An 18,455-nucleotide genomic window follows, 5' to 3' on the forward strand; every position below is an offset into this window, starting at 1 on the left:
GTCATAATGTTAAAAAGAAGAGTAAAGTATGACGAAGAGTTAGATGGATTGTGGAATTTCCATCTGAGCATGAGAAAACAATTTTGACTGTGAGGGTTGACCACTGGAATAGATTGCTCGGAAGAGTTGTGGAGTTTCCATCCCCGGAGATACTGAATACCCTGCCGGACATGGTCCTGGGCAGCCTGCTGGAGGTGACCGTGCTTTAGCAGGAGAGCTGGACCAAACAATCTCCAGAGGTCCCTTGCTTTAAAGTTAAAGAATTATCATTCCATTAATTCTTAATAAGTTTGTAAAAATGCAAAAATCTCAAGGTATTTAAGACTTTAATTCATATCCTTAATGTTCTTACTACATGAGTATCATAAACAAGAAGCTCCTCAAAGGGTCTCGTCTTTTTCCTCAGTACTTGATGATGCAGGATGGCTTACTAAATTTTGATACTTTCTGCTATAGGTGAGAGGGTACAAACTCTTCCTTCCGCTGTTTCCTCATGAAGTAGGTGATCTACAGCCTGTTTTGGATATGCTTGGAGACCAGAATCCAAAAGACTCTGAGGTGAGAACTTGCTGTAATTTTTGTTTAACTTTTATGTCTCCTACAGAAAAAGCTGATGAAAGATGTAAGAAAATAAATCTTGAAAAAAGTGCATAAGGCAGTTATGCACCCTGTCCAATGTTAACTGAATATCTAGATTTAGGATGAAAGTCATCTTGTCAGAAGAGAAAGGTTTGATTGAAGGAGAGATCTTGGGTATTTCTTTCATGGGTTGTGTTCTAAGGATTTAGAAGCGATGGCGGTTGAGGTACAAGTAAAATCTAACCACTCGTATAAGGGAACAAATTAATTAAAACAATAGTAATAAGAAAGGCAGTGAAAGATACTGAGCTTCTAAAAGGAGTAGCTAAAAAATTGTCTTTCTGCTATGCATATCATTAGCAGTCACATTAATTTAGCTTGAAGTCATAAAAGTTAAATCACAGGAAATGGAGTATTTTAAGTTTTTGAACCTTTGGTTTTTGTCAGAGTTGGCATGAGAGCTTCTATTTTGATGAGGAAATGGAGAAGATAGTTAATTTTCTTTGTTTAATTTCATAAAATATTTTACTTGCTCTCAAACCCCCAATATCTATCTTCAGACCTCTGAGGGTTTTTTTTTTTTTTTTCCCTTTTCTTTTTGAAAGTAGAGAGGTCAATATCAGAGGAAATCACACAGCTACGGCATGAGGCATGAATTTCTTGGATTTTTACCTTTCGATAATATATTTCTAGATGTGGAAAAACAACACAGAAATTCAAATTTTTTTTCTACCTGTTTTTTTCTACCAATTTGAAAAACAGTGTGACACCATTTTGTTATGTGTCCTGATTTAAAGTTTTATTTGCCTGGGAATGTTCTGGGCAAGAATTCTGATTCAAAAAAATATTTAAGCAAAGAATTTTTAAGCATGGATTGAAAAGACCCATAAGCATCATCGACTCCAGCTCCAAGATACCATAGTTCATAGTCTTATATTTTTAATAAGGAAAAATAAAAATTCCAGAAGAATTGTAAAGAGATTAATTTTAAGAGAGATCATGATCTAAGTAAAAAAATCATAGATATGAATAATTGTGTTACTGTTCTAAATTAAAGTAAATTTTTAATAAACATCAATTCTGACCATTTTGCTGTTGTTGTAGTTACATAGCTTTAAAGCTTGTAAAAGTTCCTTCTTCTCTGTCCGTCTCTCAAAACAGATCTAAAGTTGTTTCAGTAAACCCATGAAAACAATATCTAAGAAATTAGGAGGAAGAATGTATTTCTGTCATACTTGTGACTGGAGGCACAAATGGGCTGAGGGAAAGAGAAAACAGGAAAACGGCAACATGCAGTTTTCCTTTGGTAAGGAAATAAACTCATCTAGATTTCACATTCCGAGAGGAGAGTCCATTAATTTTGTTACCGTTTTCCTGTTTGGAATCTCTTGTAGTTCTGTCTCCTCTGGTGTTTCAGAGCATTCAGGTTTGGAGTTTTCTCTTCGTCATCTGACTTCGAAAGTTCCTTGGAGCTTCGGGAGAGTTTGTGCTCTGGGCAATGTGTTGGAATATGTTCCAGAAAATGGAGTGCATATTTTGTTTCACCATTCTTTTCCAGACTTGGGAAACTCGTTATATGCTTTTATTATGGCTCTCCATGATATGCTTGATCCCTTTTGATCTGGCCCGGTTTGATGGAAATATTATTTCTGAGGAAGGGCATGCTCGTATGCCAACAATGGATCGCATACTTAAAATTGCAAAAGTAAGTACAATACATCTTGTAATACTTCAAACCTGTGATATTTTTCTTAGGCTTAATCTTTCAATATGTAATATATTACTGTCTTTTCACTATATTACTTAAGCCCATATTTTCTCTATCTAATCTGTAAAGAATTTCTCCATAGTTTTGGAATCTTCAGTATGTTCTTTGCTGCTTTATTGTCAGATGAGATTGTTACTTGTTTTCCCTGAAGTGATAAACTACCTTATTTTGTGACCATCTGATACGATTCCATGCTTTTGATTATCTTAACAGCTTTTAGTATTTGAAAATACTAGCTAGCTTTTTCTGAAAGCCATATTTGGTGATTTATATAGGAAATTAGCAATTGATCAGGATGAGTAACGTTGGAAGCTGTGACTGTGTGAAGAATTTTCAACAAAGAGAATAGTTTCACTGTGCGTAAGCCAAACTGGTTAACTTCTCAGCTCTGTAAGATGAAAATAAACAACTACCCCCTCCTCACAAGTACCTAAACAGCTTATGCTTTACCACTTGCAGCATTTAAGTGACTTATCACTTGTAGGCATGTAGTAGCACAAATATGACTGTAAATTAAGGTTTCAGTAAAGATAAATGTGCTCTGAAAGACACTAGAAGGGAGACTTTTTTGTCTGAGATATGGTTTGTTAAATGGGAAATTTAATTTTTTACAATCTTAAGGTCAGCTTGTAACCATAATAATTACATAATATGTGTAATCATAATAATGTTTGTAATCATAAATATTAAGTAGTATATTAATGTACAAAGGTATGTTATGTAGTTGTTATGAAATTTACATGTATGAATTCTTTTACAGTTAGTTTTCTTTTATCTTTAGTGTTACTTGGTTGTCAGTGATAAGGCTCGAGATGCAGCTGCTGTACTGGTTTCAAAGTAAGTCTCTTTTGTGCTTCTTGACAGAAAGGAAAAAAGCGAGCTTCCATTTCTCCTGCCATTTTTCAGTCTGACATGCTACTAATAACGGTGTTGGGAGGACTGGAGGTTGCTGGTTGTACGTGGGATATTAAACTTGCTGAATCAGATTCAGTAGAGTGTTTATTATTGGAAATGCTGTGTTTTCTTCTGCTTATTGGAGGAACAGGTACTTATTGCAAGTGATAAAGATCTTCGTTGTTAGCAGGATCCTGTTCAAATTGCCTTCTAGAGACTGGTTTGTGCTACAGGGTTAAAGGAAGATACAGTTTGCGTTGCTGCTGATTTTTGCAGTGTGTTGCATGGTAAATAGAGAATTTGTATCAAATATTACTGGTTTGATGTTTCCCAGTATTACTTATGTAAAAGGAAATAGTAATGTTAGAATTTATTTTCTTATTATCTGTCTTGTCAGTTTCTTCACTCTCTCTCATTCAGAAAACAATACTTCTGTCTTCTTAGGTTTATTGTTGTCAATTCATCAAATGAAACAGGTGTAGGATAATGGATGTAGGATAATGGAACTTTCTAAATGCCGTTGTTTTACACGGTGTTCAGACACCAAACAATTTGTGACAGAGGTGCAGTTCTGATGGTTTTTGCATCACTTCAGTAATACTGATGCTAGGGTTGTTTATAAATTTGAAATAATGAACTTCTGTATCTCACCTTTCTTCTAGTGCATTACTGGAGATCAGCTTCCTTTGTGATGCATATAAAAATAAATCACAAAGACTATAAACTGTGCTAGTACACACATACCTTTTTTCCTTTATATATCACAGTACATATTCCAGTATATTCTAGAGGAAAGGGGCTTTAGTCAGCTCAGTTTGTCGTTTGGTTTTTCTTTTCTTTTTTCTTTCTTTTTAAAGCAAGCAAAACCCCCGAATCTTTACAGTAGTGTATACTGTACACTAGGGGGCTCTGCCAACATAGTTTTGCCAGTGTAGCTATAGGAGCAGAGGCTCTGTAGGGTAAATGAGATGAAATGGTGATAGTGGATGGTGGGTAGCTGGTCTGAACAATAAAATCTGCATTAACGTTTTTCTCTGGATTAAGAGGAAAAAAAATTGTGGGATTAATTGTATCAAAATAGTCCTTAAAGATAACATTTAGTAGAGCAGATCCTAACTGTCTTTTTGGGAGATAACTGTCCATGTACTTAATTTGACTTTATTCTGAACTTCAGTAATGGGACTCAATGCTTTAGAAATTTTTATTTAATCAGTATAACGCTACAGTTTAGAATCTGATGACAAAACAAATATTTTTTTTGTTTTAGAATTGGCCCTGTGTTGTGGAAAGGAGTTGAGACTAGAAATGTAGTTCTCTGGTGACTAGCCCTGTACTTTTCTGATTTCCTCTAAAATATTTCAGAGCAAAATTTAAGTGAATGCATGAATCATTTACATATTATTTCCATGTGACAATGTAGGTTTGTCTCCTTATTCTACTTAGTTTTTGTAGTAATTTTGGAAGTGATAATTGGAAGTTGCTTTCCTAGGATTTTTATGTATCTGCATTGGTAATCTCTCTTGTCACGAGTGATTTTAAGTTGACGGAAGCAGAGGATTTGAGGTGAATGTGTGACATAAGAGCGAATTATTCTTGAGCATTCATATGTGCTTTTTCACATATATTCTTGAGCATTCATATGTGCTTTAGCTTTTTCACTTCCTAAAAACCCAGAAAAAAACCTAAATCAACCAGATGTCGTAGACTCTTGAAGGTACATCCAGTATTTGGAAGCCTTCTCAAGTAAGGATGACAATAATTTAAAAAGATTCTTTCATCACATTATACTAATTGAATTTTGCACTTCATTTACACTCCAGGGTATCTGTAAAAATAAATTACTAGTGGAAGCATATATTTAGTGATGTGATCGATTACAGCATTGCATTCCACAAACCTTTGTGTTCTTGCAGTGCTCAGCCCTGGATTTTAGGAGGATTTCACAAGTGCCTTGCATCCTAATGCAGGGTACTATGCAGGCATGTTATTGGCAGTTGTCTTATGTTCCCTTTACCTCCATTTTATTGGCTGAATTATTTTTTGTTAAAAGTATATATTCATAACAAATAACGTAATAGAACACATTAAGCTGGTTTTAATACTGGCTGCATCAAGGTGTGTAAGGCTGTCATGTCATAGCAAAATTATTATTTAGTGTACTTATAATTTTTTAGTTTATCACAAAAACAACATTTTTCAAAATAGCCTAATGATTAAAACACTTCCCCAGGAATTAGAAGACCCACGTCCAAGGCCTTTAGGCCTTTGTGCACTTGGATTCACTGCTTTCGTATCCCAAAACAGTTCTTTAATGAACGGGCATAGTTATTCTGAGGTGAGATCACTGTTTCATCATCTTGCAGTGAGACTGTTAGGCAGGAACACAAAAGTCCTAGGATGGACAGAGATAAGGTACAGGAGTCTAACTCTGTAACACGCTGAGTAGGAAACTCCTTGAGGAGGAAGAGGAAGTCTGGGTTCTGGTTCGTGCACTAAGGAGTGTAAACTTTCTAAGAATTCCAAGTGAACTTTAAAAGCATTGGGATCCAAGACTTCCTGTTTTCCAAAGTAATTTACTTTTCATAGGGCAAAGGAGCTGGAGTTTGTTTCGTGAATTCTCTTTTCTCTCTACTCAGTGACCTTGTTGCAGTAGGAGGAGGTGAGGCTTATCCTTATCTTGCTTCTAGTCTGGAGGTTAGGGCACTCCTTTGAGAAATTAAGATTTAAACTCCTTTGGGCTGAGAAAGGGTCTAGGAACCAGTTCCTCTGCTTTACAGGTTACTTCTGTTCCCTGCGCTATTGTGCAAAAGGCGGCTTTGTCCCTGCTGCTCTGTTATTAAACAAACCGCCCCCCCAACTAACCCCTCCCTCAAATCCTCATTGTTCTGTTGCTGAACACAATAGATGCTGACTTTGAAGACAATTCAAGTGATCACGTGTCTGTTCACTGTTTCCCGTGTTCTCTGCATTTAATATTCCCCGTTAGTTAGCTCTTGGTGTAGTTCCCCATTTAATTTGTAGGTGTATAAAGTAACTAGATATAGGCTCTGCATACATCCTTCTTTGAGAGCTATGAATTGTCCTTTGTGGGCTTTCCCATGTACCTTGTTGTTTCCTTTCATTGCATTGAAAACAAAACTTCTTAATTTAGTCTGAATCTCTGCTGGAACAGGACTCTATAATTTTCAGGTGCTAAGAATACTAAATTAGATAACTGAAGCAGGTGTCCTAACCTTAGCTTGGCTGGCACTGATGGTGGCTGAGTACAGGTTTACAGAAGTAGTTTAGCCATAATGAACCTCTTTTGACCTTTCTAAGATGGGTAAAATGCATCTCTTGACCTGTCTAGTGTGTTAGCTCACAGGCGTTTGACCTTTTCAAATATCTGAAAAAACAAGTATAGCACTGATGGTTGCTCTTACGGCCCTGGCTGCTAACAGTGCAGTACGGACGGATTGTTGATCTGCACCCATTTTTAGATTGGCAGAATAGCTGTTCTTGGTGAGAATGGTGGGAATCCTCATATTTGTTTCAGCTTTTCACTAATTCTGTTGGAAATAATTTTTATGTGGGGCCTTTGGAAAGTTTGTTGCTTTACAATTAAGATGAGAAATCTCTAGAATCCAAGTTTATAGGTTGGTTTGAAGTGAAAATTAAATTCTGGGTTAGAGCCTTGCTCAGAAAAAAAAGGGCTAAACATACGATGGTTTAGAGTGTTCCCTCTCTCAGCCATTTAGGAAAATATCCATTGGAGAATTGTTTTTAGGAACTGCAACCAGTTTGGATAGCAGGAAAAATTATTTTTCTTTGAAAGTCAAAAAGTTAGTAACTGCAGTGTTTTTTTCTGTGACAGATTTATTGTCCGCCCCGATGTGAGGCAAAAAAGGATGGCAGACTTCCTGGACTGGACACTTTCCATGTTATCTAAATCCTCCTTCCAGACCATGGAGGGGACTGTCGTTATGAATGGCATGCTCCAGGCTCTGGTAAATACTGTTTTTCCTTTAAAAGTTAGATGATTGTATTTCTGATCACACAGTATTGCTATGGTAGACCTTTAATTGAAAATGCACAGAGAGGTTCCTGATTATTAAAAAAGAATATTCTAATATACAGCCAGAGTTTCCTCCACAACAGTTTTGAAGATGTAACTTCCTGTGTATGTATATTTTCTTTAAGTATTCTTGTCATCACCAAATTCAAGTGAAGTTGCCAGTATAGATACTGATAAATAACTCTCAAAAATGCTTTTAAGTATCTGATTTTTAGTGCTGGTAATTTCATAATTCAGCTTGGGTTGGGGTTTTTTTTGCTTTGAAAAAAATCCTTTGAAATAAATTAAATATTTGGAACTGTACAAAATGAAGCAGTTGGGCTTCTGATATAGTAGTGGTCTCTCCTAGACTTTTTAGAACTGGTAACCAAAATGCTTGATTCTTGAAAATTGTTGCCATTCTTCAGCTAAAATGTTGTTCTCAATGGTTTTAATAAGACATACTAAACTGGTTAGATGGTGTCCTTGAGTAGTCTGAAAGAATGCACTATTTCCTTTGGTTTTGCTCGCTAATCTGAACAAGTTTTTTGTTTAATGCTCCTTACCTTGTGAAGTTTGCAGTTTTATGAATGCAATGAATAGTTCATGACTCAAAGAGCTGAATTCTTAGTTGGGTTTTAAAATTTATATACTACTCATGGGAAAAGCGCTCTAATACCTGAACAATTCCTGTATGATAGCACTCCTCGTACATTCTAAGAGTGACTTTTATAAAAAGCTTTCTTGTAGTTTCACACCTCTAGTATTGTTGGTGTGCATTTTGAAATACTTGAATAACAATTCTGGTATTTGTTCCAGTTTTGATGTTTGAATATATTTGGGTGGAATGGGGAGTTTGTGTGGATGGAGTTGTTCCTTCTTGGTTTTGTTGTTGACTGAAGTCGAGGTAGCACAAGCAAAGTCCGATGACAAGTTCTTGTACAGTCTTTGCACAGGTTTAAGGATTTGCTGCTGTTTGTACGAGTTTCTATAATTTGCATAAATTTGCAGCTCTTTTTGAATAATTGCTACGAGGACTTGTATCCAGTGTGTTACTAAACATCAAAGCAAGGTTCTGGAACCAGTGTGAGGTGTGTGTTTTGTGTTGGTTTGGTTTTTTTTTTTCCTCTAGCAGCTCTTCCAAATCAGAAGATACAAGAAATGATCTATATTTAGAATAACTTAGGTCTTGCTGCTTAAGCAGGAGGAAGCATTATTTGTATGCATTGCAGCATGTTTCAAAAGACAGATTGATGTTTCATCATTTCATTGTCAGATCTGGAAAGGGAGACTGACTGCCATTCTAGGTGCATGATGAGACCTGTAGGATGTATAATACATTAGTGTTTTGTCATAATTCCTTTGAGTTTGGCTTTGGCTCTATCCACCTGTTCATTAGTGCATACTAAGCGAAACAGGTGAATACTTAACAAGTAGAATCGAAACTAGAATGTGATACAATATACCCGGAAGCAGGAGCCTGCCTTCTTGCATTTATATGATTTTTTTCCTCCTCTGTGGGGTAGGAGAAGGTATTTATCAGGCCAGTTTTATTTGTGTCCTACAGCTCATAACTCCTGTTCTAGTTGGTAGGTATGAACAGATTGAATTTTTAAAGCCTTTTCTTGCATTCAGTCTCTAAGTTCTAATTTCAATTACTACAATGTAAGCATGAATTATATCATTAGGGAATAAAGGTTTTCAGAATGATACGTATGCAGGTATGTGTGTACGCAGACATGCTTGAGTGGAGTAGGAAATATTTATTTCAAGAGTTTAATATTAAGAATTTTGTAACACATTTGTAACAATAGCATGTTGTTAAATTGGAAATATCAACTGAAAATGTTCAAAATAAGTAAATCTTTTCACTTAAACATACAAGATTATAACAATCTGAACATAGTAAGTAATCACTAAGTGTGTAAAGGAGAATACATACTTATGAGGGACAGCTAAAACTTGTGTCAACAAGCTTCAAACTTCTTCACCCTTGGATTCCTCCAGCACTTTGTTACTTGAAGAGACAACCTGTAGTTGCCTGGGCATTTCTTTCTGAAGAAACAGGAGAAAAACTACTATTTTTCAGTTTCCCATCAGTGCAAAGCAGGTTTCGGGAATGCAACCCACTGGGGTGGGAATAAAAAGCCTTGATGGAGAAAATCAGATCGGTTTAGGGCTGCCCCTAACAGGGTGCATTTCAGTTGGATTATGATATTATGCTGATTATGGTCTACACTTAGGAAATAGCTTGTAGTGATTTTGGCATGGCAAAACTGTTTTAAAAAGACATGAAACTCTTGCATTTCAATGAACTGAAACTGCAAGTTAGGTACGCAATGAGTAGTTCGACATTGCTGCACTTTGATCTGCCTCTTTGTGGCCTTAAGACTTGGTGATTAGGTATGCTACTGTTTAATCTAACTCAGCATTATGTGTAGAACAAGTACTACTGTTTCATGATTCTTGTTGAAACACGCAGTCTGCATTACACATTTTAATTCCACTGATGCTTTTTTCTTTTTTTTCGTTACACCTGTCGTCAGTAATATATCATTTCACAACAGGTGTGCCCTAGCAGGAGTCTTCGCTTGCAGTATTTTGGATTCAGTTTTTAAAACTGCCCTCTTTTGTTGAAACTAACATTGCAGTATTTAGTTAAATTCACTTTTGTGCTTGGATACTTTGTATATTTGCAGGATTATAAATGTTGAATTAGAAAGAATTTGCTACATTTTTTTTTTATAACATTTGTTTACTTGAAGGAAACTTCTAACCTGTTTCAAGAATCTGCATTTTAAATTCTCTTGGTCTGGAGGTTTGCTTTTAAACCTGCCATTATATCAAACAGCTTTTTAGTTATTGCTGCAGGGTGTAGCACTCCCAGTTCTTGCGTGACAGAGATGTCATCATGTTGAGGTAGCCTTGGGCATTGAAACTTATTAAACCTTATTTGTTTTATAAGTGATTCAGTATACAAGTGTGAGTAATAATTAAAAAAATAAAACGCCCTACACAGTGATCTGATGAAACTCGAGAGTCTTAAGAACAGGGCATTTCCCTGAGCTGTCTCTAATGCAAAAGTTATTTAGCAATAGCTACATGCTTATGTAAATTTTGCTCCAGGGAAGAAAGAACTCTCTAACTCTATTCTTTCAGACCCAGAGGCACAAAAATAGAGTATTTCCAAATAGAATGTTTCCCAAGTCTCTATATTTTTGGCATTCTCAAAGAATTAGCAATGGTAGGGTTGTCTATTGGCGTTATTTTTTTAAAAGTCTCTTGTTGCTTAGTGGTTTGGTGCTAAAGGTGTACAAAAAGCAGTGTTGATGTAAGGAGAAGAAAAAAATTCTGGTCTGCAGATACCAAGGGCACTGACCTCTTTCTGGTGATACTGTGTCTCCTCTCTCTTTCAATGGCCCAGATTATTCTAATGTGGCCTTGTCTGATACTTACAAGTTTTTTCCTTCTCACCAGAAATATTGTGGATAGTTCAGGGTTCAGCAGTCCTGTTATCACAAGACTTGTGCTTGTTAGAATATAGTGCTGTGTTAAGCTGCTATTTTTTTTTTTTCTTCCAAGTTTCTCGAACCGGTGGTTTTGAGTAGTCTTGTTAAGCTGGAAAGGAACTATTCTGCTAGCTCTCCATGTCTGTACTTTTCAGGCTTTCAACTGATAAATAACTAAGATTTTAGGAAAACTAAACTCCTTTTGCCATCTGCTTAACTGGGCTCTGTATTGATGTTTGTCAGCTTAACTGCCCTGTTGATGGTGACATTATCAATACCCTGACAAGTACAGACCTACAGAAGGAGAACTATTTGTGTTGAAAACAGTAAGAACAAGGGCTTTAACTAACCTATTTTATCATTAACGGCACATGCAATATATTAAATACTGTCTATTTTCAAGCAAACTTACTATTGTGACAGCATTTCCTCTCTCACCTTGTTTACCTCCCTGCATCTGGCCTGGAGGCAGGGATGGCTGATAGCTTTCCCCGGGCCTGGATGTTGTGTGACTACTAGGGGGTGCTCCAGAGTAATGAAAGATATCATTTTCTTCTCTTCCCATAGAGGCTGAAATTATCCTCCCGATCCTTGACTTGGTTGGTTACAACCAGAGGGTAGATTCAGACCTGCATCTCCTGCTCAGCAGGAAGATATACTTGCTACCAAACAGCCAGGCCACCCTTAATGGTGATTTGTATAGCTTGGGGAACATGTCCTGGAGATGATCCTGATTGATACAGCTCATGAAGGTCGGGCCCAAAGTGGGTTATGCAGACAATTGGAAGGTGTGGTGTGTTTCTTCTGTGATTACTAAGAAACTAGGTTTTGTTTTCCTTGCACCATGCTATTTCTAAAGCAAAACCAGACTTGACAGTCGTCATTGCTTGCACACCACTGATTTTCTCTAATTTGTAGGTGGCTTAATTATTTATAAGAGAGGGAGTCACATACTTTTCAACAGTTCAACAGGTTGGGTAAGTTGGTGTATGCTGTATGTCCTCATTAAAGTGTAGAGACCATGGCGTAACTTTGATTGCCTGGATACTCCAATAGAGAGGCTTCTTACTTTCAGTGTTGTTAGCTGCTGACATGAAAATGGCTATGCAGGTGGCAAACCAAGCTTATTAATTATTTTGTTTGTATCAGATTTTTTGAAACGGTGCGCCTTGGGTATTTTTCTTCCTTCAAGGCAGGAAGTTTAAGCTGAATACTGCAATGCTGATTCGTCCTTTTTTCTACCTTTTTTTAATGTTTTCTGTTCATGCACATGTACTTTTTTCTTTTTGGTATAACCTCTGTAAGCTCTAGGTTTGCAGGATTTTTCTGAGGCAGTAACTTTGCCTCACATGCATGGCTGTTTGCAGCACACACCAGATGAAAATACATACCCTTCCCAAAGGCCCACATTGGTTAAAGTGCTCTTTTATTTTGCCCCGCCCCAAGGCCAACATTGGTTAAAGTGCTCTTTTATTTTCCCTGGAAAATATATCTTAGTAAGCTCACAACTTTGGGAAATTGGGGCTTGTGAATGCTTTTGCATTCTTTGACTCATAAAGAAGTCATGAAAACTTCTTAACATTTCTACAATTGGAAAAAAAAAAAGCCCAAACATTGGATTTTCTGCAGTATTGAATATCTGAAGAGTAGTTCTCAACAGTTTGGTTATTTTCTATTTACTACTCTAAAAATTGGGGTTTTTTGGTAAAAATAGCTGTTAAAGTTTTCTCTGATGTGGAGAAATACCTGATGCATTACTGAAACACTGATAATCTGGTAGAATGTTATATCTGCCCTGCAATGTACATTAGTGGGAACACATAGAACTTTATTGTCTTTCAGACATTTGGCATTTTCAGCTGTGTTTATTCCAAAGTCAGTAGGTAACAAATTCTGTTGAACAAAAGCTACATAAATATTAAGTCCCGTTTTTTAAAGTTTATTTATTAATTTAAACACACTAACTATGGTGTTCTTTGGTTAATTTTTACTTTCCCTAAAAACTCACATTAATAAAATAAAATCCCTTAATCCATATCTCAGTGGATTTACAGCAGTTGCTGTGATGATTTTAACGTCTGAAAGTATATTATAAATTCTTGCATTATTTTGTTTGAGAACAGATATTCTGTCTTGAAAATTAGATATGAAAGTAGTTTTTTGTTTAAGCATTTAGTGAAACTGTTGTAGGGAAAAAATGTATGTTTCACTTTTTTATTCAGAAAATAATAGAACTGGTATTGTGAAATGGAATCTGTCGAGTTCACTATTCTGAATTGACTCATAGGCGTGAGGCTGGTTTCTTACTTTTTTTTAGAAAAGCATTAAAAAAAATTACAGTATTTGGAGAGTTTTCACAGTTCCTGCTTGTGTGTTTGTTAATTTCTTCCCACATCTTGCTTGGAGGTGATACCTTCTAGTTATGTTTTTCCTAAGGAGTCAGAACTGAATTCAAAGTTGGCCTCGAGGATGTGAAAACTCACGGAGAAACTTGTAGAAAGGTGCCTGAGACTCAAAATGTGTAGATGTTTCGAGGATTCTATTCCGTCTTTGCAGGAGCTCCCAAACAGTACGCTGAGAAGTGTGAGTGGAGACACCCAGGAACATTCCCAAGGCTATATTAAAAAGCTTTTTCTTTACATTATCACTACTTCAGGAATTATACTGTGTTTTGTTTGAATATGCTTGAATATAATCTTAATTTGTAGGCAGCGTATGTGTGTCTTAAAAATAGTATTTGCTCTTGACTGAGCTTTTGCACAGAAAGAAGAAGTAATTGTGAAGGTAAGGTGCTGCAGAAATGCTGCAGTGTCTCCTGGCATCCACTGCAAACTTGCTAACCTTGTGAAGAAACCATCTGTTTTTAAAGCAAAACTCAAGAACGAAGTGCTGTTCTTCTGGACCTGAAGTAGTTCTGTAGCATTTCTACTTTGTAAATGTAGATTTTAAAGGATGCCTTGCAATTGCCTAGTTACTTGTGAAAACATTAAAAATCATAAATAATTCCATGTATATTATCAAATTCCCTTGTACAGCCTGTAGTAGAGCTGATCAGAAGTGCTAATTTAGGATCCTAAAATGCAATTTAGTAACAGAATAGAATGGGTACATAGCCTAAAGGTGTTTTTATTGCCTTTGTTGCTCTTAACCACACCTGCAATATGGGAGGCATGTGTGTATTTGGTATGTGTGAGAAAGTACATATTTTTAAGGTAAGTCTGTTCTTGTTTAACTCCTAGGCATATTTATTGAGAAAGATTTTTCTTCTGGTTAATGACAAAGCAAGGAAAAATAAGTAACTGAACACAGTAGTTTTGATGCATACTAAGTCAACTGAGGAAACCTGAAACGTGTAACATGTTTTTGTTAGGTGTTAATAGTCCGTTTGTCTCACACTAGTGCTGCAGCTTAATCTTACTTGTATTAATTTCATATAAAATTATTTTGGAAGCTCTTTGCTTCTTTAAATCCCTCGGCAAAGGAATTAAAGTTTGCCTGTTGGGAGGCTTTTGTAGGAGGGTTTACAGTCAGAGATTTCTGTAGCGAGTTTTGTTTAGTTTAACATGGAGTTCTCAAAAACTCAAAAAAATCTCAAAAACTGTTGGAAAGACAGGGTCAAATACTCAGCAGTTTAGCCTGTACCGTGTCCTGCCTGTCGGAGAGGGGTTGCTACTAATAACTGAGCTCACTCACATGTGTCCTCCTGTCCAGCTTCTTAGCCGTGACCGGTGTTGATGTGTACTGCATTGTCTAAATTGCAAGCAAGGCTTGTTCAGTTTGGAGACATTCAGTGTCAGGAGGTCCCAAACAGGATACAGAGCACCCCTAGTTCTTCTGCTTTTATTCCTGTTCCACAAATTTTGCTTCACTTTTTAGAGGTTCAAAGCAACGTGAGCTTTTTGAGATAATAGGTGCTGTGGTTGCACCTGCATTGAGCTCGTGTGACCAAGCACTGAGCTGGATGATTTAAAGAGCTGAGCTGGCTGAAAACTAGTGGTTCTTTTTTCTGTCTTTTCTTTCTTTTTTCTTTTTTTTTTTTTTTTAAATTTTGATTCTTTCTTGAGTGTTTTTTGGCCAACTTGGGTCCCTGAGTTGGCTGCCTGCGTGATTGTATGGATGGGAGGGGAGGGCTAGGCTACAGTATCCTTGGCTTGCACTGACTGACAAGAAAGCAAAACTGCGCCCTGAGACTCTTTTCCTTTTACGCTATTTAAATTAGTAAACACTACAAATTATTGCAAGAACATTAAAAAGAATTTTAAAACTACATGCTTGATATATTGTGCTTTAGAATCTCTATATTCTCATGTCTATTTTATCTATTGTAGGCACAGTTATTTAAACATGGCAAAAGAGAAGATTGTTTACCATACGGTAAGTTAGTAATAACCTGATTTTTGTTTTTAAAGCCATTCCAATACAAAAAGGAAAGAAAGATTAAACTGATAACAAATGGTGCTCTAAAGAGTGAAATCAACACGGAAGTTCTAAAGCATGTAAAATGAGGGGGGGAAAAAAGAAGACCTGACAAAGTGAGGGGGGAGCAGACACAACTGGGGAATGTTACATTGGAACAGCTCATCAGAGAATTTGGCAGGTGATCACGTTCACCATTGCTATAATACAGGACCTGAACACAATATATGAACTATAAGATGTGGAAAATATTTGTAAAAATTCATCAGAACATAAGTAGTTTTATACATACTACTGCTGAAAATTTTGCAGAAAGTCTTCAAGTTTTAACATAAGCACAGGATTTCTGAAGACCTAAGTTTAAAGAACCTACTGTGTACAAGACCCAGCTGGAATCATGTAGTGATATTGTTGAAATGAGAAAAAAATTCTAGCGAAAAGAGATTATAATGGGTGCAATTAGGGATAGACAGGTATCCACAAGGAGAGTACAGAAGTTTCTGAACTGTGTAGCTGCATGCTGGAATTAGAGTCATCTCATGGAGAATCCTGGAATATGGTCAGAACTGACTGCAAAATACTAATTTGTTTTTTATTGATAGCAGTAAAGAGAGGTAGGGAAAGATGATGGCTCGTTACAAAACAGTACAAAATACCTTGTCAGTTTTGTGGAGCTTATCAAAGCACCAGAAATATGGTCTGTGCTATTCACAGGAATTAAGCAATTATAATTGAGCAATAAACTCACTTTAGTACACTTATGATTTCACTTCATGGAATTACTTTGACTTCCAAGAAGCAACTTTGTGAATCTAGTGCTGGAAACAGTTTCGTTATCCCAGTTACTAAGTCTGAGATGCAGATGCTTCCTTACAAAATACCTGACATATGAGCAAAGGTGGAGATAAGATAGTGAAGACAAACAGAATGGAATGACAGATGTGCTGTACAGCGGGTCAGGAACAAACAGAAAATGTTGAGGAATGTCATCGCTCAGACATAGCAAACAGCACTGTGGAAGCTTGAAGAGTAATAAGACTGCCAGATAAGCTGAATAATAAACAGGCAAGATAAAATATGCTATAACACAAAATTAGGTAATTTAAAAGATGCAATTGTTCAACAAAATAGTCATAATTGTTATGAAAAGAAGATATGTGGCTCACAACGTTAACCCTGCTGGTAAAATTAAGTGTTTTGGCCTATGGCACATAGAAAGAATATTATGTAGTTAAGAGTCTGGTAATAAGAGAAAAATTGGGGGCATACTAATGAATAAATTTGCCATAGAAAAGAGAGAATGCTCACAACTAAGAAGCAAATATTCAGACAGAAACTGTTGGGGATAAGAAAATGTGAGAGACAAAAAGTAACAAAGATTTTTAGTTATTACAGGTTATAACAGGACAGAGGATCAAATAGAAAAAAAAATAGACAAATGTCAAAGGAAGGTACTGTTTGAAATCTTTTGCAACATAGAACTTGACTTAAAATTAAGCACTAGTCCTGACACTGTTTGCATGAGTCTGCAGATACTTCAGTAATTCAAGAGTTGGCAGGACTTGGAAGAGGCTTATATTTATATTTTTTTAATGTTTTTTTCTGTCTGTGAGTATTGATTTTTCTGCAGTCTCTTCCTTCTAACCCATCAGTCTGTAGCTTTTACAATGGCAAAAAACTCCAGGCTGCTGGAAGGTATAGAAATAATGGTCGTTACTGGCTTTACTTTTTTGTCTGTTATTTTATTAATATTTCAATATGTCAGGATAAATCATAAGCCATTTTAAAAACTGAGAAGATTTTTAAGTCGCATCCTACAATTTCTCAGACTTTGAAACGATTGTTATTTCTTTGATCGTTTCGTATTTTGAAAACCCTGATATCAGACTGGAGTAGGAGGTTGCAGAGTATTTTGCCAGTATGATTCTATATTTGCAGTGCTTATAGCAAGAATTGATAGATCCTTTGGAGCCCAAGTTGTTGGTCTCTTGAACTAATGATCAGCCTTCAAAACAATCATTAATTATCTCAGGCTGAAAATGCAAAAGGGACTGTGTTATTTGTCACAGGAATGTGTTCCCTGTGAAAATTTTGATTCTTGCAACTTTATGCTCATTAATCCCAGTTTCTCCTTTCGTCTGTGTTTTTTTACTTCGCTGGACAAATAACTTTGTTACCTTTGATGTGCCCAAATGAAAGGTTTTGTTGCTGATTGTTTACACATACACAGTATTTCTCATGTCTAAATGTTTATGGACATTCATAGTCATAAAAATTCCTATGCCAGAGGAGTTAAGTCGGTGCTGCCTGCAAATAATAAATGAGGAAAGGGAATGCTTTCTTAGTATGCAGAAACTGGTTGCAGAGTAAATTAATTAGATTTTCTGACTCCTGGTTCTGTTAGACTACTGAAAATTCTTACGCTCCAAAAGATACTTGAATGTGTTACTTCCAGTGAGAATTGGAGGCGTAAATAATCTCAGAATCTGAATTCATTATAATTTTCATAGTAATCCTTAAAGCAATCCTTCCTGTTTGGTAGGTAAAGGATCTGACCAGTGTCAAAGCTACTGCAAAGTAGGTAATAAGGTATTTGCATTTCAGTAATACCTTTAAAAATCTCCGTCTTCTAAAGAACTTTCAAAACTTTACAAAATTTTCTTACTGAGATTTTTTTAAAAACAATTTTTCTAGTGTGTTTCTTTTCTTTTCCAGCTGCTACTGTACTTGAGTGCCTTGATAACTGCAAGCTGTCAGAAAGCAATCAGATGGTTCTTCGGAAGCTAGGGATGAAACTTGTTCAACGACTTGGAATGACATTTGTGAAACCGAAGGTAGCAAAATGGAGGTTAGTTTAAAGCTGAAACAGTTTAAAAAAAAAAATCCAAAATCACTCAGAAAACTTAAAAATATCTAAATCCATACATTTGACTACTGGCCCTCTGCCCTCCTAACTTTCCCTTCCCTAAAAGAGAAAGAAAGAAATCCCCGAGTTATTTGGGAATGAACACATTCTTCATTTGCACTATTTGGAAAAAGTAGATTTCTTCCGCTGTATTTAGCTTCCTGTAATTTTTTTCAATTTTGGTATAGTAAATTAGTGCTGTGACAAGGCAAATCTTTTGACTTTTCATGTTGCACATTACACAAGCAGAAGCCTGTTCCTATATAACGCATAAGTCGGTAAAGATGGGAAGACAGTGACCTTTGTTACTGAAGTTGATTTAGTACAATTTTGTAAGAGGGAACATAACTT

General features: G+C 36.2%; 1 protein-coding gene across 1 annotated transcript in view; it reads left to right on the forward strand.

The window, feature by feature from the left end:
* The window catches only part of TBCD (tubulin folding cofactor D), a 123,423-nt gene that overhangs the window by 4,510 nt on the left and 100,458 nt on the right, over positions 1-18,455 (forward strand). Inside the window, exons 5-10 of the mRNA XM_074159952.1 lie at positions 457-558; positions 2,138-2,284; positions 3,129-3,184; positions 7,095-7,227; positions 15,112-15,157; positions 17,915-18,047. Coding sequence (XP_074016053.1) covers positions 457-558; positions 2,138-2,284; positions 3,129-3,184; positions 7,095-7,227; positions 15,112-15,157; positions 17,915-18,047 — 617 coding nt within the window. The remainder of the gene's footprint in view (positions 1-456; positions 559-2,137; positions 2,285-3,128; positions 3,185-7,094; positions 7,228-15,111; positions 15,158-17,914; positions 18,048-18,455) is intronic.

This window comes from Numenius arquata, chromosome 17 (genome assembly GCF_964106895.1).
Source record: "Numenius arquata chromosome 17, bNumArq3.hap1.1, whole genome shotgun sequence".
Taxonomy (NCBI): domain Eukaryota; kingdom Metazoa; phylum Chordata; class Aves; order Charadriiformes; family Scolopacidae; genus Numenius; species Numenius arquata.